Source organism: Hemicordylus capensis, chromosome 3, assembly GCF_027244095.1.
Source record: "Hemicordylus capensis ecotype Gifberg chromosome 3, rHemCap1.1.pri, whole genome shotgun sequence".
Classification (NCBI taxonomy): Eukaryota; Metazoa; Chordata; class Lepidosauria; order Squamata; family Cordylidae; genus Hemicordylus; species Hemicordylus capensis.
In genome coordinates this window covers 87,971,005-87,993,613 of record NC_069659.1, presented here as the reverse complement: position 1 = coordinate 87,993,613, position 22,609 = coordinate 87,971,005, and the positions used below count along the sequence as shown (strand labels likewise).

The 22,609-nt window shown below is 41.8% G+C and overlaps 1 protein-coding gene across 2 annotated transcripts in view; it reads left to right on the top strand.

Moving 5' to 3' along the window:
* LOC128351299 (bromodomain-containing protein DDB_G0280777-like) overlaps positions 1-22,287 on the top strand; it is a 44,486-nt gene extending 22,199 nt beyond the window's left edge. The window contains exons 3-4 of one of the 2 annotated variants that reach the window (XM_053310705.1): positions 4,312-4,367; positions 19,718-22,287. In XM_053310705.1, the coding sequence (XP_053166680.1) occupies positions 4,312-4,367; positions 19,718-19,765 (104 nt within the window). In that variant the 3' untranslated portion in view covers positions 19,766-22,287. The remainder of the gene's footprint in view (positions 1-4,311; positions 4,368-19,717) is intronic. The other variant, XR_008319695.1, reaches the window with a different exon arrangement.
* The last annotated feature ends 322 nt before the right edge of the window (positions 22,288-22,609 follow it).

The window sequence follows — 22,609 nt, the reverse complement described above, 5'->3', positions numbered from 1 at the left end:
ACTTCTCCATGAATATATGATAATTCTTTAGTTTTTATAGTGACCTTGAGTGGCGCAGCAGGGAAATGCTTGACTAACAAGCAGAAGGTTGCTGGTTTGAATCCCCACTGCTATTATAAAGGGCAGCAGCGAAATAGGAAGGAGGTTGGCACACTTTACCTTACCTTAACTTTCATAAATAAGGAATAGTAAGAAAACGTTGAAAATGAAGACACATAAAGTTACCTGCAACAGGAAAAACGAAAACCACAGTAAACCTCATGTGACTTTTGATATCTCACTTAACAGTTTAGGAAGGACTAGCACTTTACTCTGTGTAAAAGTACGTTCTCATCTATTTTCAAAATGTGCAGCCATCATATTTTCCAAAATGATTTCCACTGCCATGACTTGTTCAGCAATTAATCACCTCCCCTTGAAGCTTTAAATAAAAGATAGTTTTAAATCAAGGATGGCATCTATTAAATTTAATTAAGCTCCCATGCTGCTTGCATGTCAAAAAGAGCATGCTAAAGGGGCAGTTGCTAATTGAGAGCAGATTCTGTACCGTAGATGACTGAACTATTCTGGCAAATACAAAAAAGCATTCTAAATACAGGCTTTGGAGCACTTTCTTCTTTCTTGTGACTTTTGAAAAGTTACCTTTATATTTTTCATTTAATTGGATATGAGTCTGATGGTACTTGACACAGGGCAAGCTTTCCATTGCTATGTTACTAGAACATCTGAGCTAGGGATGTGCATGAAACAGATTTTGTGTTTTGTTTTGAGCTTGAAACAAAATGCAAATGGCCGAAACGTTTCATCAAAACAGCTGTTGAACTGGTTGTTTCAACGGAACAAAAGTCAAAATGTGTTTTGGCCATTGGGAACAATGGGGAAACTTGAAAAAAACCATTGTTCCCCATGGGCAGCACTTAGGGGCACCAAAGCGGGTTGGGTAGTAGGGCATGATGGGTGCTACCTGTCACCCAAACCACAAAAGAAATGGGTTTGTGGGTAATTTTAAAGACAATTTTTAACCTTTCCCCGAAACCCACATAGGAGCTACCCATGGGGAACAATGAGGTGTTTCGAGTTTCCCCATTATTCCCTATGACTGGAACAAGCTGCACTCACAGAGTGCACACACAAGTTTTGCACTGCAATTTGCAATGCATTTTGCAACCCTGCCTTGAAAAACACTGCAGAAGCACACAATAAAAGGGAATCTGTCCTCCTCTACACAGAACACACATTTTAAACACAGGAGACAGAATATATTCCTTTGGAACCCCATAGACCAAACACCAAGAGGTGGATCAGGCACCCCTCACCCAGCACCACCTTCTGAGTACAACTCTCCAGGTAGGAGCAGAGCCACTGTATAACCATGCCTCCAAGTCCCAACCCAGAGAGAAACTGTTGATTCCAGGAAAATCAACAGAGTCACACTCCCTCTGTCTATCTCCCAGTGTAGGCCATCTACCAGGACGGCCAAGGCAGTTTCTATCCTGTATCCAAGCTGGAAGCCAGATTTAAAAGGATCTAAATAATCAGATTCATTCAGGACTGCCTGATGCTGAGACGCCACAAACTCTTGAACACCTTGCCCAAGAAGGGGAGCTTAGAAATGGATCAATTTTTTTGAAAAAAATCTGGGTCCAATGATGACTTTTTATGGATGGGCCTAATGACTGCCTCCTTCAGCTGAGGGGGCACCTGAGGGGGCACCTTCAGAGAGGCATTCACCATCACTGCCACCCATGGACTGAGTCCCTCCCTAGCAGCATTCACCAACTGTGAAGGGCAAGGGTTGAGCACACATGAGGGATTCCTCAGAGTTCCATGCAGCCTGTCCACCTCCTCAGGCAACACAGTCTGAAAATCATCCAATATAACAAAACCAGGGTGCTTTCCAGATTAGACCCTGCAATGGGGTCAGGATGTATCTCTGAAGTGTGCTTCCACACTTCCTGTGTTGTGACATCGCAGTACCTACGCTGACAGCAGGGTGCCATTCAGATTTCCAATGCCTTGTTTCGAATTTAATTGCTGCAATATAGTGCTATGATGTCGTGTATCTGGCGTAAAGAAGTTGCTGTTATTTGGGGTTGTTAATTTTTGCGAGACTGCTCCCCCTGCTGTTTATGTTTTGAATGCAATTTGCCTGAACGAAGCATTTTGCTGCTGGAAAGCGCCCAGGTGGTACATTGGCAACACCCAATTCTGGTGCTGCAAAAACCTTAGCATCCAAGTCATAACAGACACGAGCGATTTTATCCACAAAATGTAATGCAAATTGGCCACAGCAGGCTCCCAGGGGTTCTGTTTGATTGTCTTTGGGGCCCTCACATAGGAGGCCCCAAACCACTCAAAAATGCTCTACTGCATGGCAAGTTTATTAATAACTTTTAATTTGAAACTTTTTTTTAAATTAATTTTAAATGTGGTTTTAGCCTGGTCTTTTAACATGCTTAACTTTATTAGTCTTTTATTTTATATTGTATCTCTGTTTTATTAATGTTGTGAGCCACCACAAGCAGTAGTGTACTGGAGGGGTGGGGTGTAAGTAAGTAAGTAAGTAAGTAAGTTGCTCTCTCACACATAATTATGACTCCTTACTTAGCATTGCAACAGCTGCCACAGCAGTTCCCTTAGGAGCAAGCATAGCCATAAGCTCAATTAGAGTAAATTTAGCCACATTTTGACAGAGTACACCTGCAATGCAGATTGCAGAGCAGACCAGAGCAGTGAGTGAAACACAAGTTAGTCTCAAGCCCAGATATGGAGGTCATCACAGGAATCACCAAGAAATATTATACATACACACACACAGAGCTGCCACTGTCCATTTCTTTCCACAGCACTATCTCACAGACAAACCAAACCACAATGCCAATGGGGGCACAGTTCCCCATGACAATATTTGATGTGTATGGTAACAAGCCAACCAAGAAGCAAGGAGATCACAAGCTACTCAGAAGCCCGTGCCAGAAAACCAATCAGCAAGGGAAAAACAGGCCTCCAAAATTATGCTCAAAATGTTTCAACACTAAATGGGGTTGTTTTGTTCCAAACTTGAAACCGGCCCTTTATTTAAAGAGTGTTTTATTTTGAGCTTGAAACACTCGAAATGGCCTGTTTAAAGTCAAAATGTTTTGACACTGAAACGTTTTGCACATCTTTAATCTGAGCTTCTGACCTAGTTACATCACCAACCATTTTTGCAGAATTTGGGAATGCTGCTTTTATCAGAGATAAAGTTTAGTTTGAAGGGGAAATCCAACCATTAGGTTGGTCTGCCTGAGAAGGTTATTGGATCCCATAGGATTCCAAGAAGACTTGGAAAGGTTTTGAGTTGGCTCTGCCGATGATTCTGTTGATGTTCAGGTGCAAATTTAGAATAACGAACTCACTAGAGCAGTAGACACAATTGCTCCTAAGCATCCTCTCCAACCTGCTTCAAAATTAGTCACATGGTATTTGGAAGAATTATGGGAGCTGAAGTGGCTAGTAAGATGACTAGCGCGCACATGGAGAAAGACTTTACTTAAATCCAACAGATTACCACACAGAACACATTTGAAGATCTGTGCTCTGGTAATACACACAGCAAAGAAGCAATTCTTTTCTGCTAACATTGCATCTGCAAGTTCACGTTCAGCAGATTTGTCTAGGGTTGTGAGAGGGCTTGTGTGAGCCTCCTCCCCCTTGAATCCAAATTTGGAGCCTTTCGTTACCTGCTGTGATGCTTTTAATGATTATTCCCCCATGAACAAAATATCTTGTATTCAGGCCAAATTGGATTATACAATTAGGGCAGAGTCTGTTATGGAGGCATCCAGCAACTTTTTAGTGTGGTCAGACTGGATCATTTTCAGTTTGTGACTCCTGAGAATGTGGACAAACTGCTTCGGACTGTGCTTCCTACCACCTGAACCCTATACCCTTGCCCAACTTGGCTTATTTTATCTAACAATCAGATTATCAGAGAGAGTCTGGTAAACATCATAAATGCTTCTCTGAGGGAGGGTAGGATGGGTTAGGGTCTTAAAGAGGCTATCATTAGACCATTCTTTAAAAAAGAAAAGAAACCTCCATGGACCCCTCAGAGCGAGGCAACGAATCTCCTATGGTTGGGCAAGGTGATTGAGAGGGTGGTGGCCTCTCAGCTCCAGACCAAGTAAACTGATTATCTAGACCTATTTGGGGCAAGCCATGGGGCAAGCCATGGGGTTGAGACTGCCTTGGTCGGCCTGATGGATGATCTCCAATTATGGATTGACAGAAGGAGTGTGACTCTGCTAATCTTTTTGGATCTCTCGGCAGCTTTCAGTACCATTGACAATAATTTCCTTCTGGGTCGCCTGAGGCAGATGGGATCGGTAAGTACTGTTTTCAGTTATTCTTTTTCTACCTCTCTGGTAGATTCCAGACTTGGAAACTCTTGCTCTGCAAAGTGAGATTTACTGTATGGAGTTCCACAAGGCTCCACGCTGTCTCCAATACTCTTTAACATCTACATGAAACTTCCAGGAGAGATCATTGGGATATTTGGTGGAGGGTGTTATCAATATCCTGATGACATCCAAATCTATTTCTCTATATACCCCTGCTAACTTGGCAAAGAGGCACCTTTTACCATGGTGATTCTCTTTATTTAGCAGGGGGAGAGCAAATGGCCCTATCCATCCCCAGCACAGTACCTCCAGTGACTGTTGCTTGTGTCTATCTTACATTTCTTTTAGATTGTGAGCCCTTTGGGGACAGGGATCCATTTTATTTATTTATTTATTATTTCTCTGTGTAAACCGCCCTGAGCCATTTTTGGAAGGGCGGTATAGAAATTGAATAGATAATAATAACAACAACAACAACAACAACAACAACATCCCATCAACAATATGGTGAGACGTAACTTTAGTAAATCTATACCGGATCAGTCGTCGCCCGGGTCAACAAGGACCGCGCCAGGTGATGGAGTCCCTGGACATCTGGTGGCAAGTGGGCAACAGGACTCATGATCTTCAGCTGAGCAACCAGGGCTGGAGACTGCAAAGTTACTGGAAGAAACGTTGCTTAACCGAAAAAAATATATAAAAAATGCCAACAAGGAAATAATGATCTCCTATTACAAGTCCAGTCCAACTAGAAGAGGTTGTTTAAAAAGAATGTACCAAATTTGGAAAGAGAAGCATCCAGTTACAGAAATAACAGAACAAAGGCTAGCAGACCAGAGAAGATTCATAATAAGAAATAAAGTATTCACAGGAGTTGAGCTGGAAGAACTGCAAAGAGCAACACAGGCTCAAGATATGGAAGAAGAATTGCCACCAACTGAAGAAGTTGCTCAGGCGCAGATGGAGGAGGTGTTGGAAATTGAGGATGCCACTGTTGCTGAACTGTTTCAAAATCAAAACCAGGCAACCTCCCCTTTGCCTTCACCTCAAAAACCCAAATGCCATTTAACAGAAAAGCAACCAGAACTAAAGCAAAAAATAACTGAGCACATGAACCAAACAACCACCAGGGTTTGACTTCCAGCTCTAAAAACAGTTGCCAAAAAACAACTTGCTCAGGCATTAAAAGATGTCAATGCTGCACTTGCAGAAATAACAACCAAGAATTTGCAAGAAACAAACCAACTAATGTACAGTGCAGCAACAATAACAACACAAGAGCTTGGATATAAGATCAGTGGACCTGTAAAAAAAGAAAACAGTACATCATCTAAATGGAAGATTAGATTAGAAAATAAAATCTCCAGGCTTAGATCAGGTGCTAGTAAACTGAAAGATATGAAAGACAAGAAGCTGAAGAATGAAAACACCAAACCATATCTGATCCAAAAATACCACCTAGATTCAAAGAAAATTAGAGAAGTCCTGGAAATAATAAAGCAGCAAATAACAGCAGTGTCAAAGAAGATTAGCAGATACGAAGCCAGAATTACACAACACAGGCAGAATCTCCAATTCCAGTCGAATCAGAGACGTTTCTACCAAAGCATAGAAGGAGAAACTGCAAGGAACCTAGAAACACCAAATAAAGAAGAAACAGAGCAATTCTGGGGGAAATTATGGGACAATCCAATAGACTATAATAAAAAAGCAGGCTGGGTGAAAGAGGTCGAAAAATGTAACCAACAAATGCAAGATCTAATAATAACACCAGAATTAATAAGTGAAAGAGCAAAGAAAATTAAAAATTGGATTGTGCCAGGCGACGATGAACTGCATGGCTTTTGGCTTAAACACCTAACAAGACTTCATGAACAACTATCAAAACAGTTCAATCACATTATGCAAGGAGGTGATATTGAACAATGGCGGACAACTGGGAAAACTCATCTCATTATGAAAGACCCAGCAAAAGGTGCAATTCCAAGTAATTATAGACCGATAACCTGCCTGCCAACCATGCTCAAATTATTAACTGGAATAATAGCAGATGAAGTGATGCAACACTTATTAACTAACAAACAGCTTCCAGTTGAACAGAAAGGAAATTGCCCGAACACCAGAGGCACAAAAGACCAACTGCTGATTGACAAAATGATTTTAGAAAATTGCAAGAGAAGAAAAACAAATCTAAGTGTTGCATGGATTGACTACAAGAAAGCCTTCAATTCATTGCCTCACACATGGATACTAAAATGTTTAGAAACAACTGGTGTCAGCAAAAACATTCAGATATTTATTTAAAAAGCAATGAGCATGTGGAGTACACAGTTAACAATCAATGGCGAGACACTTGGATAGGTTTGCATTAGAAGAGGCATTTCTGAAGGGGACTCACTATCCCCTCTGTTGTGTGTAATCGCCATGACCCCACTTTCACAAATACTAAACAAAACAGGCCTCGGATACCAAACATCTAAAACATCAAGTAAAATAAACCATCTGCTGTACATGGACGATCTGAAGTTGTATGGAAAGTCCCAGTCAGAAATCGAATCACTGCTAAACACTGTCCGTATATTCAGTAGCGATATAGCAATGGAGTTTGGACTAGACAAGTGTGCTGCATTAATAATGAACAGAGGGAAAATAACAAAAACAGAAGGAATAGAACTGCCCAATGAAAACAACATCAAGAACCTGGAAGAGAAAGAACATTACAAATACTTGGGCATTCTCCAGGCTGATAACATTGCACACACTGAAGTTAAAAGAAAAATTGGAAGTGAATACATCAAGAGAGTTAGAAAAATCCTAAAGTCCAAACTCAATGGCGGGAACACCATACAAGCCATAAACACCTGGGCTATACCTATTATCAGATACACTGCAGGAATAATAGACTGCACCCAGGTAGAGCTAGAGACGCTAGATCGTAAGACCAGGAAAATCATGACCATCAATCATGCTCTGCACCCCTGGAGTGATGTAGATAGGCTATACCTCCCTCGCAGCTCAGGTGGAAGAGGAATGCTGCAAGTCCATCAAACAGTAGAAGAGGAGAAAAGAGGTCTTGAAGAATATATCAAGGACAGTGAAGAAGATGCACTTCAAATGGTCAATAACGTGAAACTATTCAACACCAATGAAACAAAGCAGGCCTACAAGAAAGAACAAGTCAAGAACTGAGCAGAAAAATGGAAAAATAAGCCCCTGCATGGTCAATATTTGCACAATATATGTGGAAAATCAGACATCACCAAGACCTGGCAATGGCTTAAGAATGGCAACTTGAAGAAAGAAACAGAGGGTTTAATACTGGCTGCACAAGAACAGGCACTAAGAACAAATGCAATAAGAACAAAAGTAGAAAAGTCAACAACAAACAGCAAGTGCTGCCTTTGTAAAGAAGCAGATGAAACCGTGGACCACCTAATCAACTGTTGTAAAAAGATTGCACAGACTGACTACAAACAAAGGCATGACAAGGTAGCAGGGATGATACACTGGAACATCTGCAAAAAATACAAGCTACCTGTAGCCAAGAATTGGTGGGACCATAAAATTGAAAAATTTGAAGAAAATGAAGATGTAAAAATATTATGGGACTTCCGACTACAAACAGACAAACATCTGCCACACAATACACCAGATATCTGTAGTCAAGAAAAAAGAAAAACAAGTGAAAATAATTGACATAGCAATACCAGATGATAGCAGAATAGAAGAAAAAGAAATAGAAAAAACTCACAAGATACAAAGATCTACAAATTGAAATTGAAAGGCTGTGGCAGAAAAAGACCAAAATAATCCCAGTGGTAATTGGCGCCCTGGGTGCAGTTCCAAAAGACCTTGAAGAGCACCTCAATACCATAGGGGCCACAGAAATCACCATCAGCCAATTACAAAAAGCAGCTTTACTGGGAACAGCCTATATTCTGCGACGATATCTATAATAACAGCAACAACATTGACAATAAACTTCTGGCATCCCAGGTCCTTGGGAAGGACTCGCTGTCTGGATAAAACAAACTAGTCAATAACACCTGTCTGACTGTGTAAACAAGAAATAATAATATATCAGCTTAATCAAGAAATGGCATAACTTCCCTAAATATCTGCCTGGAGGTGTTAATGGGCTAGATGAGGGATAACAAACTGAAGTTTGTTTATTTAATTTAATTTAATGTATTTATTTATTTATTTATTTCTTATTTCAGTTGAATCCAAATAACACAGAGGTGCTGGTTGTGGTGGGTCAAGACCTAAGAGATGGTTTAGATCTGCCTGTTCTGGATGGAGGTAAACTCCCCACAAAAGAACAAGTATGTAGTTTGGGAGTGCTCCTGGATCCAAAACTCTATCTGGTTTCTCAGGTTGGGGTAGTGGCCAGGACCACTTTTTTTAAAATCAGCTTTGACTAATATGTCAGCTACGCCCATTTCTGGAGGCAAATAATCTTTAAACTGTATTACATATGCTGGTAACCTCAGGGTTTAACTACTGTAATGCACTCTACATGGGGCTGCCTTTGTATGTAGTCTGGAAACTACAACTGGTACAGCATGCAACAGCCAGACTGGTCTCCAGGACAACCCGAAGGGACAATTTTATACAGATTTTAAAAGAACTGCACTGGTACTTAAGAGAGCACCTCCTTTGTCATGATCTCTGCTTCCTATTAAAGTCATCTGGGGAGGTCTGGTTAAGGTCATCTGGTGGCAACTCAGGACTGGGCCTTCTCTGTGGCTGCCCCAGGGCTTTGGAATGCACTCCCTGTCAAAATAAGATAAGGATATGCACAAACAAGCACTGGTTTGGTGCCACTGGGAGGGGAGTGGTGAGTGGGAGCTTTAAGAAAGAGGAGAGCAGGTCCTTATCTACACTCTGCTGCCCCCATGCAGCTTCCTACTGCGGCAGCGCTCGTCTCAAGTACCTGCATGCGGCAGCAGCATGAGCATGACATCCATGCATGTGTGGGCACCATTTGTGTGGTCAGCCACACCATGCTGACTACACAAATTGCGTCCATGCATGAATGGACACCTTATGTGTGCGGGTGCCATATATAGAAGCTGCAAGGGAAGGCGGAGAACAGGTAAGGACCTGCTCTACTCTTTCTTAAGCCCCTGCTCACCGCTCCCCTCCCCTTGGCACTGAACTGGTTCAGACCTCATCCAGACCTTCGAACCAAACCGGTTCAGTGCCAAACTAGTGCTCGAAAATCAGTTCATGCATATTCTTAAGATAAGAGCTTCTTCATCTCTTCTTGCTTGTAAAAAGAGCCTTAAGGTACAGCTGTTTTCTCAGGCTTTTAATTGAACTAATGTTATAATATTTAATTGTTTTATTCTGTAAAATTGTTTTAACTTTTATTCTGTGGAAGTGTTTTAATTTTTTTTTTTTAAAAAATTTTATATTGTACTTTGGATTATGTAAACCACCTAGATATCTATCTATCAGGTGGTATATAAATATGAGAGAGAGAGAGAGAAAATCTGAATTAGAATTCCTATAATGACACCTATAAGGACAGGGTATTTTATTATTATAAATTTAACCATCCATTTTATATGCATGGATGCACATACACTGCAACATTTCTCTCTTACCATACCTCTGCTCAAACTGATCACATTCTCAATTTGAGTTACTTCAGCATACTTCAGCATTGCAGAGCAATGCGTGATGGCCTACAGTGCTTCAGCACATCCTGTGCATTTGCATCTCATTCAAGTAAACAACATTGGGCTGAAAGTGGCACAATGCTGCCAGTTCAGTTAGTGAAGTTGCTGGGATCCTGGCATTCATAGGGGAAATTGAGAGGCTATCAGAGGACACTCGGGGAGGGGAGAAGGGATTCCCATTATCAAAGCTCCGTGGGCTGTTGCACCACATGGAGGGGTTTCCCTGCATCTGACCCCTGGAGCTACCAGCAAGAGCCAGTGCTCATCTGAGCATACAATCCGCCCGCCCAGGGAAGGGTCGGAGATTGTCTGTGGGGAGAGTAAGTAAAACCCGCTCTCCACACAGACCACCCGGGAGCTCTTCTCACTGATCATGAGAAGAGCTCCACTATCTCAGCATACACACATATATAAGCCACAAAGCAAGTCAATCTTGGGAACAATTGATTGGATCCAAAAGCTACTTGGGCACACCCAAAGGTGTAGCTATACCCAGTATTATTTTTACTTCTTCCTTTTGTGTGACAGATCCCCATGTTAAGGCTTAACATCATCAATGGCCTTTAAGAGAGTGTCCTTAGAGATTCAAAATTTTAGTCTGGCCTTGAGTGGTTCTTAAATTGTATTAATATTTTTAGTTGATTGAATTGTTATTTGACTACTTACTTTTCTGTTTGTTCTCATTAGTTGCAAACTGCCTACAGCTATAGGAGTGGGTGGAATAGAAATGTAATGTATAAATACAACTAAAACATGTCAGTAATTTCAATTCAAGCTGGAGAAGAACTTTCAGGATTTTAATGCTCACCTCATATTTGAGGCAAGCGTTACAAGCCAATGAGATTTGTATTTCTGAGTCAAGAAATACAAAGTACAGTTAAATCACAAATAGTGTATACTGACTACATAAGTATTTCACAACTGAGAACTGTAAGATAATGATGTAGTAAATGCTACATAATATAATCAATAAAGCAAAGTGTGTGTGTGTGTGTGTGTGTGTGTGTGTGTGTGTGTGTGTGTGTGTATAACAAAATGTTCACTGATATCAGAAGTGAAATCATTATTACACGTATGGGAGAATCAAAGTGAGAGTAACACAGAGTGCCAAACTACATGTGATGCATGCGATCCATGATTGGATCTCCCAAAGTTTCTTTTAAAAACTTAAAATCAAACACAGGGGTCCATGAATCAGATTGGAATAGTGGTGCTGAGTGAGGGATATTTTTTTAACCCTTTCCACCATGCCATTCCCCTAACCAAAATCCACCCTCCCAAACTGCTGTTAGTCTCCCTGGGGGGAAAGACAGGTACTTGTATCACATGTCATTTGGCCCACAGGTTGCTTACATTCTTGATTAATTGAACGCACACTGTGGCAGAGGTGAGTTTACCATCACAAGCAATGGTTCCATTTCCTCCTCCTCATTTCCCCCCATCATGATTAGTAAGGCCATGCATGTGATGTGATGTCATCAGCTGACAGCCTGACCAATGTTGTGTGAGTGCTCCAAACACCAGCACCCATGCAGAGCTAGCCCCCATGCTAGTCTCTGCACTTCTGAAGCACGGGCACTCTTGGGCAAGGGTGCAAATGCTTCAGAACTCTCCCAGCACTCCGGAAGCACTCATTAGACTGGAAATATACATCCCTGAGGTTCAGCAACTTGTGTCCTGTCAAACAGAGAGCTTCTGGAGTGCTGGGAGAGCTCTGAAGTATTTGCACTCTTGTGTAGGAATGCCCACACTTCAGAAGCATGGAGACTAGTACTGTATGCCCCCTGACATGCATGCAACATTAGTCAAGATTCCAGTCATGGAGTTGCAAGTTTCCTTGCACCCATGGGCTGCAGCCATTGAAGCAGAGGAGGGGTGATGAAACTCTCAGTATGATGATATCACATCACAAATGTTACAAGGAAAGATCAGGGTCACTGTTTTCATGGATGACCAATTATATCAGCCATAAGATGTAAGGCGTGTTAACTAGATTTTAAAGCACAACTTTAGGTAGATTATTTTATTAACACATTATGGTATTCAATTAAGTGGTTAGGAATATATTTAAAGATGTAAATTTTGTGTGCTCATCTCTCCCTCTCTCTCACGCACACACACACACACACACACACAGAGAAAGATAACTTCCTGGGCTTTATTAATTCATCCATTTCTAGGTGGCCTTGGTATAAAAGGACTAGACAGACTATAGCTCTATAGAAAGTCAACTGAGTGGTTTAATATGACAAGAATACTGGAAAAATGTGGCCTTAAAGTAAGGTTATGCTAAAACAGAATGAAAGAGTTGAAATCAAACTGGCAAGATTCCTGTTCACATGTTCTGTTCAACACACGTACAATTCGTATGCAGTATATGCACCTTCAGATCTGTACACAAGCATCATTATTCAGACATTGTGCTCAACATGTGTATATTTTCCATTTGTATCCTGCAGAAGGGGTGGGGGGATGTACCCATGTACACTTTCAAAATGAATGTCATTCACACAAAATATATCCATGTGTATAGACAGCTGTACAGACATACAATGTGATGTCTGCATAGAGTTTAGGCTTGTTAATAATAGCAAACATATATATTTCAGTGGGGTCCATACTCTCTCATAGCACTTTTTTTAAAATTAAAATTTTATTTCACACACAGCATCAAAACTAAAGGTCTTCATTGATGGTAACCAGCTTCTGTGACTGTTTAATTGCTGTTCTTTCGGATTTAATTGGAATATATCAATCAATTAATCTTTATTTCCATCTTAGACCAACAATTTTAAAAATAAGGAAAAAAGACATAAGATACAGGCAAGGGGTAGGAAATACAATACAAAATATAAAACTACTGTTATGGAGTTAGATAAGCATAGGGTAGTAGTGAGGTGGAAATAAATTTAAAATTTTAAAAATATCTATGGGAGAGGATTCTAGAGCCTAGTAAGCAGTAAGTCAGAAGGGCTCAACATACAAAAGTACTTTTTAAATGGTTATTTAAAAATAATTACAGGTGTTTAAAACTACATAGAATAAACTAAAAGTCAGCAATTAAAAGGAAGTTACAATAATTTATGTGAGAGTAGAGGGTGAGACTGGATTTATCAGTTATGGAGGAAGGCTGGCAGCGGCCCAGATGCTGCCTCTGCCATGGCGTGGTTTTGCTCCCAAACAGGGCTGCACAGCCCCATTTAGGAGCGCAGTCAGACAGTACTGCACAGCCCTTTGGGGAGCGAAATCGGCCAGCGCTGCATTTGCAGCGTGGCCAGGAGTAGCTCTCCGTGCCTTTAAGCGCTGGCTGATTTTGCTCCCAAACGGGGCCATGCGGCCCCATTTGAGAGCAAAACCACGCCCTCCACATCTGATGTCAGATGCGGGGGCATGTCTGGGGTCACGAGTTGCAGCCCCTGAGGGACGGCAGCAGACCAGGTTCTTTGGACCTATTCACCCAATGGTGGATCAACCCCTGGGATTTATGTAGACTCAGCTTGTAGTCCCTCTAGGTGGAAGCTTTCAGGGCCACAGAGCTTTGCAGTCTTATAGCACTTGCTTGAGTAGTAAATAGGCTAAGAGAATTATGATCAAGGCCATTGCAGTAAGAGACGTTTTACACCACAATCTTTCCAAATGTAGTCAGATGTTCCTTGCAGACCCTTAATCTTGCTCTTCAATGGGATTCACCCAGGGCATGCAAGATTCATCTCTAGGTGTCCAGTATTATTACTAGATTGGTTAAAAATGAGGACAGTACTACTAATACATATATTCACTTTAGAAAATAAAATAAAATTCATTTCATTTTGAATTTATTCTTGGTTAGAGGAGACTAGAGACCATAACCTACACAGTATATATAGTTCTGTTCTTTAAAATAAAATAATAATAATAATAAGACCTTAATGATGTGAAAAATAATATGTTCCTGATTAGTTCATAAGAATGTTTATGTCAGGATGAGCTATCAAGATAATAATGAAACATCTTTCTGGATAGATGAAGGTCTTAACACCAAGAAGGCCTGATTAAAGCAATGGCTATTTAATAGCAACCAATGAATGAAATGCCCCTTTTGCAACAGGGAATGGTGCTTAACCACTGACTGTTAACAGATGCATGAAACCATATGAACTCAGTTTCACTTCGTTAGTCTTTACCACATCTCCCTGGAACTGTGACTAATCCTCTTTAAATGAACAACATCAGAGTCTTTGATTTGACTCATGTGGCACACATATGAGAGACACCTCTTTGCTTTTAATTACTTGCTGGCAGAAGCAACAAAAAGGTATAGCCATAACAAATGATTTGCTGTTCTAGTTGGTGTTGCAGTTTCATAATTTTAGAAAAAAGCTAACTTGTTAATAGCAGCAGCACTGCCAAGAAAAGGCACAGCTGCTGAAGGACTGGTGGTAAAATAATTTCTTAGTTAAATCTCTTCCCTTCTTCCTGTTTTAAAAAGATTCAGAACTGCCAGTACTACATTTTTTAAAAAGGAGGCAGGCTCTGAAATATGATGCAATAGTATTGTTGTTGTTTGTTGTTGAGTCTATAAGATTAAAACATTCCATTTTAATTTTCCAAGCCGACCTTTTAGAGCACAGTACAGCAATATTTTCAAGTTTTGTTCTGCAATCATACAAACTAGAAACTTAAGTAGCAAACAGTGACAGCTATGATCAGGGCTTAATTTGTGCAGGGTCTTAACAGCACCAACATCTGCTTTTAATGCCCAGGCTGGAAACAAGTGAAATGCTCACTTGAATCTTAAATGAGCAGTTGCTGAGTGTATTTCCCCTCTGTAATAACTACAGAGTCTCCATGCATCAGAAAATAGGGAGAAAGACATCTGGATCAGAGGATGCTTTTTGCCTGACAGACAAGCCCCAATATCTCTCTTTCTAGACAATAAGTACAGCCTCTGATATTGATAATCTGCAGTACTCAAAAAGATGTCAGAGCTACATACCGTCACTTAGAAAGCAAGTAATACAACATGAAAGCCAGGGTACTAAACAATGAAAGCTGAACTTATATTTTCAGCAAGTAGGATATGATACAACCCCCCCCCCAACTTCACATATACTCTGATAGGGATTGAGCTATCAATGACTAACCAGGAGAGGGATCTAGGGGTCGTGGTGGACAGCTCGTTGAAAGTTCCGACTCAATGTGTGGCAGCTGTGAAAAAGGCCAATTCCATGCTTGGAATAAATAGGAAGGGATTTGAAAATAAAACTGTTAATATTATAATGCCTTTATACAAAACTATGATGCGGCCACATTTGGAGTATTGTGTACAGTTCTGGTCACCCAACTTTAAGAAGGACATTGTAGAACTGGAAAAGGTGCAGAAGAGGGCAACCAAGATGATCAGGAGCCTAGAGCACCTTGCTTACGAAGCAAGACTACAGTGCCTGGGACTTTTGAATTTAGAAAAAAGACTACTGAGGGGAGACATGATAGAGGTCAATAAAAGCATGCATGGTGTGGAGAAAGTTGATAGAGATAAATTTTTCTCCCTCTCGCATAACACTAGAACCAGTGGTCATCCCATGAAACTGATTGCCAGGAAATGTAGGACTGACAAAAGGAAGTACTTTTTCACACAGTGCATAATCTATGGAATTCTCTGCCATGGGATGTGGGGATGACCACTAGCTTGGATGGCTTTAAAGGGGGCTTAGACAAATTCATGGAGAACAGGTCTATCAATGACTACTAGTCTGAGGGCTATAGGCCACCTCCAGCAGGATGCCTCTAAATATCAGCTACAGGGGAGCAACAGCAGGAGAGAGGTCATGGCCTCAGTTCTAACCTGTAGGCTTCCCTTTTACATCTAATGTGTGTGTGTTTTATTGTAGGGATGTGAACGGAACTAGTTCTGAGGCCCTTTATGGGCCTCCGAACCGGTTCGAACAATTGGCGGTTCCACAGGTTCGAAGGCAGAGGGTTGACTTTAAGGGCAGCAGAGGGTGCACTTACTCATCCCTCTGCATTTCCCCCAACGGCACCCAGTCAGCAAAGGGTCCATTGGGGCAGCACCGTACCTCCCTCCTACCCTGCCTACAGTGGACCCTACATCACCGGAAGTACCCAACGTGCCTGTGCACGTTGGCATGTGCATGCAGATGTCACGCTCACGAGCGTGCTCATCAGGTGTGCAAGCGTGATGTGTGCATGCACGCACCAATGCACGCAGGTGCGCTGGGTACTTACGATGATGTAGGGTCTGCTGAGTGGGTGAGGAGGCAGAGAGGTACGCTGCCACCCCAATGGACCCATTGCTAATGGAGTGCCGGAGGGGGAAAGCTGAGGGAGGGGTAAGTGCACCCTTCCCTGCCCTTAGCCTTGGGATTTGGTGCAGGATGTTATCAGTATGCTGATGACACCCAAATCTATTCCTCCATGTCACCTTCAAATGGCCTAACTTCCCCGAATGCCTGCCTGGAGGCGGTATTGGGCTGGATGAAAGATAACAAACTGAAGCTGAATCCAAGCAAGACAGAGATACTCATTGTGGGAGGTTGAGACTTAGGAAGTGGTTTAGATCTGCCTGTTCTAGATGGGGTTGCACTCTCCCAGAAAGATCAGGTATATAGTCTGGAATGTTTCTGGACCCAAACTTCTCCCTGATTTCTCAGGTTGAGGCAGTGGCCAGGAGTGCTTTCTATCAGCTTCAACTGATTCACCAGCTATGTCCATTTCTGGAGATAAACAACCTTAAAACAGTGGTGCATATGCTGGTAACATCCAGGCTTGACTACTATAATGCACTTTACATTGGGCTGCCTTTGTATGTAGTTTGGAAATGCAGTTAGTACAGAATGCAGTAGCCAGGTTGGTCTCCGAGGTTGCCTGAAGAGATCATATTACATCCACTTTGAAAGAACTACACTAGCTGCCAATAAGCTTCCAGACAAAATACAAAGTGCAGGTCATCCTCTCTAATAAAAGCCTTGGTGTCCGTCCGTGGACGGACACCAAGGCGTGTGTTCGTGCCTCCCTGGCCTGTTCTGCGCCTGCGCAAAGCGCAGGCGCAGAACAGGGCAAGGGAGACACGACGGCCGGCACCCGGTGGCCATCTTGGGCGGCCAGAAGCGGCCGCCCCGAAAAAGCAGGGTGAGCGGCGCCGGCGAACACTGGCCGCCGCCGCCTTGCCCAGAGGACACCCGCAGCGACAAGGGAGAGGCCCCAGGGAGCGGAGGACCTGGCCAGAGCTGCGGGCGGCGGCGGGTGGCGGACCCGCTGGAGCCGCGGGCCGCCGCGGCGGTGGGTGGCGGGCCCGCCGGAGCCCTGGGTGGCCGCCCCGGCCGGAGACACGGGCCGCGGTGGGTGGCGGGAGGGGGAATGGCGGCGGAGGCCCAGACCGCCGCAGGGAGACGGAGGCCGGGACCGGGGGCCGAGCGAAGGCCGAAGTAAACAGAAAAGCAAAAATACAGCCTCCGCCGCTGCCTCCGAAATCCCACCCTCCCTCCCTCCCAGCTTCCAAAACCACCTTACCCTGTCCCATTACAGTTGAGCAAAGAAAGTCCTAAATTTAGGAGGGAGAGGGGAGCTCTCAAGCAGTGCTCCTCCCTCTTCAAAGGCTCTGCCCGAACTGGCGCTTGGGGCCGAAAGGACGCAAGAGGCGTCCTTTCAGTCCCAAGCGCCAGTTCGGGCAGAGCCTTTGCAGAGGGAGGAGCACTGCTTGAGAGCTCCTTTCTCCCTCCTCAATTTTGGACTTTCTTTGCTCAACTGTAACGGGACAGGGTAAGGTGGTTTTGGAAGCTGGGAGGGAGGGAGGGTGGGACTTCAGAGGCAGCGGCGGAGGCTGCATTTAAAAAAAAAACAAACAGTAAAGGGGAGAGGAAAAGGCTAGCGCCCGTTATTATAACGGGCTTCAGAACACTAGTTATCTATAAAGCCCTTAATGGCTTGGGTCCGAGGTATTTAAGAGAGTGCCTTCTTCTTTGTCAACCCCACCGCCTCTCAAGATCATCTGGGGAAGTCTGGTTGTGGTTGCCATCAGCTCGGTTAGTGGTGACTCGAAACCAGGCCTTTTCTAGAGTTTCCCCAGGACACTGGAACTCACTTCCTAATGAAATTAAAGTTTCCCCTTCTCTGAATGTTTTTAAGAAGGAATTGAAAACATACCTGTTTAGTCAGGCTTTTAGTTTAGTTTTGGTTTTTAGAGTTTTTATTGTATTTTAAATTGTTTTAATTATGTTAATGATTTAATGGGGTTTTTTTAATGTGACCCGCCATGGGACTTTTTGTATATGGCAGTATATAAATGCACCAAACAAACAATCAATCTACAGAGTTTTGACCAGGATTGTCCAGAAATTCTGGGTTCTCACAATGGGTGGCACTATAGGGAGCACGTCTGGAAATCCCCATAATGTTTAGATCAGTGTGCCTAAGATGACTCTGTTTGAAAACAGGAGCCAGGGAACCAACTGCTAATGTTCAAAGTTTTCATAGAAAAATAACTAAATGTCAATCCTAAATTGAATATAACAGAGTAGCTGGCAGCAGGGAGGTTGGCCTTCTTACCATATGTCTTTTTTCTTGCATTAGATCTTCTGTGGCATTTGTGCAGTGTCAGTACTTGTTGATTCCTTCCATTACCTGGTTTTAATTAACCCTCTAAAGCCCTTTTGTGTGGCTGGTGATGTCAGCTGTGGCTCTGAATAGAAGCCACCCCTGTCAATAATTTTCGGAACAAGCTCCTTCTGAATGGGCCCAATGAGCCAGGAGGCTGTTTCCTCTTTAATCCCACATTTAATAGCACGAGCTGAAGACAATAGGCAGCTTCTCCAGCCTCTTTAAGCTTGATTCCATTTGACATATCCAGCCTTCTTTTGTCAGCCTCACAAGGATATTCCACCTCAGTGTACTCCACACAAGATTCACTTCACAAGTGTCATTGAGATGAAACAGTCAGAATGCTGGGATCTGCCATGCTAGGCCTCAGCCTCCATGACCAGCGCTGACACTCCTCTCACATGCCTTTGTGACTATATACCTTCAGTGAATAAACCCATTTTATTTTCTAGAGCACTTGTCGAACTATAGTAATCAAAGCAGAGCAAACGAATGCCACTGTATAAATTTCCCCTACTATATTCTTATGAGGACACATTTGTATCAAAGAAATAAAGGATTATAGATTTTTCCATGGCAACAAACATTATAACATTCAATGTTTGTACTGCAAAGGAAGAGGAAAAGACATTTATTTCTCATACTTAAAATTTCAAAATGGCATAATATTACATTTTCCATATGTTTTTCAAGTTAGTAAATTTCAGAGTGCATGCCATATGCTATGTCATTTTCTTCTTATAGAGCTCTTTTGATAGAGTTCTTTAAATTATTTCATGCAATTACTATTTTACATACAAGATGTTGGAATCTAACCAGACTCTGAACATAAATTTAGAGAGTCTGAATAATTACTTTTAAGAAAGAAGTTTTTAAGATTATTTCAAGGTGACGGAGGAACTGTATATGATTTTTAATAAATTTAGAATGGCCATTACCACTGAAAATCCTGAAGAAGTGAGAATTTATTTGAGATATATTTTAAATGTCCATCTTGTTTTCAAATGTTGATCTTGTATGTCACCAGTAATGTTATATTTTTGTCTTTTACAGATTTTACAACTCTTGGAACCGCTGCTAATTCACAGGAGTAGCAACTGATACATGAAGCAGTTCTTTGTTGATGTCCTCATTAAGCAGCAATCTTTGATTTAGAAATGCCAGCAGATGATTATGTTTTTAATATCTTTTTTGTATATAGGAAAAAGTGGATTTTCTTGCACTTTCTGACATTTTCCAAACTTTGGGCCACCTGATTTGTTTGTTTGTTTGTTTGTTTGTTTATGTTTTTCAAATATAGGTAGGAACGAGTCCAGGAAATTTGCAAATATTGTTATCTTTGTGATACTGGAAAAACCATGAGGTTATGAGACACAAGTCTTCCAGGACTCCTGGGTGACATAACCATCAGTTATGTAGATACTGGAGACTCATAATCAAAGTCAATCAAAGTCAAAAACAGAAATTCAGACCCTCAGAAATTCAGAGTCAGCACCCTTGAAGTCAAAGAAAGTCCAATTATGGATCTCCTAGGAAGCATCCCTGGACCACTGTCCACTTGTGGCTTATTGGGTAGCCAGTCCAAGTGTGGAAATCCTTCACCCTAACAAACTGAACCAATGCTCTTAAGACTCCATAGGTCTCCTTAAATTGTCTCTCTGTTTCTGACAGTCCTAGCCAACAATATCGAGGGGCCCACAAAACACTTGTGGACTTTTATCTGATTCATTCGGTTCTGACAAAGTGACAGACCTATTCTCTCTCTTTAAATATAGCAAGCAAATTGTTCAGGGTGCAGTCAAAATAAATTCTCAGACTAACCCAGATCTTTGCTAGAGAAATGTCTCAGTTGCCCTAGCTGCTAATCTTTCCAGTTTAGACACCTGGGTTTCTGGTTCTTTGGCTTTTTCAAACAACTCTGTGCATTATGCTGTGGAGCTCTGGAGCCCATCTGCAGTTCTTGATTGTACTGCTTTCTTTAGTGATGGACTTTTATCTAATTCATGACATTCTTCTTAAATTCTGACTTTTTAGCCTTATGTTGCTTCACCACATGGTGATTTAACATTATGAGTTCCCATTGTGGAACATCTGTACAGGATAGTGTTGACACATCTTATATTCATGTAGGACAACTTGTAGAGTAGTTAGGTGGAGGGTTAGCTCCCAAGCATACATCCCCACATTTCTACATCTAAGTACACTTTTCTTCTGTGTACTGCTTGTGTGGTCCTAAAAGAAAAAGAAGAAAAAGAAGAAGGCAGTTGATCGATAGTATGATCTTACAACCCCTTTTAATTATTTTTAATTTATATTGCTGTTCTTTTGCAATTGCAGGCATCCAGCTATGATTCCCAATGCAGTTCCTTGTACAAGTCTATGGAAGCTTGTGTGAAAAAGCTCTCCATATGGAAATACCCTGAATGTAGTGGGACATGTAGTGGTCCTTAGCCAGGAGGGGACTAGATTTGTATCTGGTCTACTCTCCCCTATTCTTTTTTTAAAACAGATAATTACATTTATTACAGTCATTTTAGAAAAATTTGCTAGACAAAATGATTCTTTAGGAAAGGCTTTGGAAAGAATAAAGGCTAATGTACTGAGTGATTTCTCAAAAAGAACTTCTTTGTGTGTGCAAGGAGGGAGAGGCTTCTTTGATATATTATTTTTCAACAATGGAATGTTGCTTGCACATAGGACTGATGGGGACACTTCACCTGCCATATTGTAATGTAATAGGACTGTGAAGTCTTGGGGTACATTTCCCAAAAGGCCCTGCTGTGACCTGTATCTCTGACCTAGGGAGGAGAGCTCTCTTACTGGAAAAGAGGGAAAGGGGAGAAAGAGAGGGACAAACAACTCAAATTAGTCAGTGCATCTCCCTCTCATGAAAAATTCAGTCATTTGAGATCAATGACCTCAAAACTGTGGTACATCTGTTGGTGACCTCCAGACTTGACTTTTGTAATGCGCTCTACGTGGGGCTGCCTTTGTACGTAGTCCAGAAACTTCACTTGGTTCAGAATGCGGCAGCCGTTGGTTTCTGGGTCATCTCAGAGAGACCATGTTACTCCTTTACTGATGGAGTTACACTGGCTGCCAATAGGTTCCTGGATAAAATACAAAGTGCTAGTTATAACTTACAAAGCCCTAAACGGCTTAGGCCCTGGGTATCTAAGAGAGCATCTTCTTCATTATGAGCCCCACCACCCATTGAGGTCATCTGAGGAGGTCTGTCTCCAGTTACCGCCAACTCGTTTGGTGGCTACACAGAGACGGGCTTTCTCGATTGCTGCCCTGAGATTGTGGAATGTGCTCCCTGCTGAGATACGATCCTCTCCATCTCTCGCAATTTTCAAAAAACACCTGAAAACCCATCTTTTCACCCAAGCTTTCTCAGCTTCCTAAATTTTGGGGGTTTTAATATCTGGTTTATTTTAAAATTAAAAACCCAATTTTGGGATTTTAATTACTGTAATTGTTTAATTGTTGTTTTAAAATGCTTTAAAATTAACTGTTATATTGTTTTTAATCTGTTCTAGCTCTTTACTGTTTTAGTGGTTTGTTTTAATTGTAAACTTCCCTGAGCCATTTTGGAAATCAAATAAATAAATAAATAAATAGAAAACTAAAGTTATTGGATTGTTCAATAAGATCAGTAGTCTTTCTGTTCCCTTTCTTACCGAAATGTATGTATGTATGTATATTTCATGTTTGGCACCCCTCAAAATTTGCTGCCCTAGGCAAGTGCCTATGTTCCCTATGTGTTAATCCGCCCCTGCATATGCACATGTAAATCATTACTTTTCTTCTTTGTGGAAACGTGGACCCTGATCACCTCTTCCCTATATTCAGTCAGGAAAAGTGGTGCTCTATATGTACATTCATCATTCTCGGCTGTTGTGAAATATGTGTGTATGAATTATCAGTGAAGTATCAGGTGTC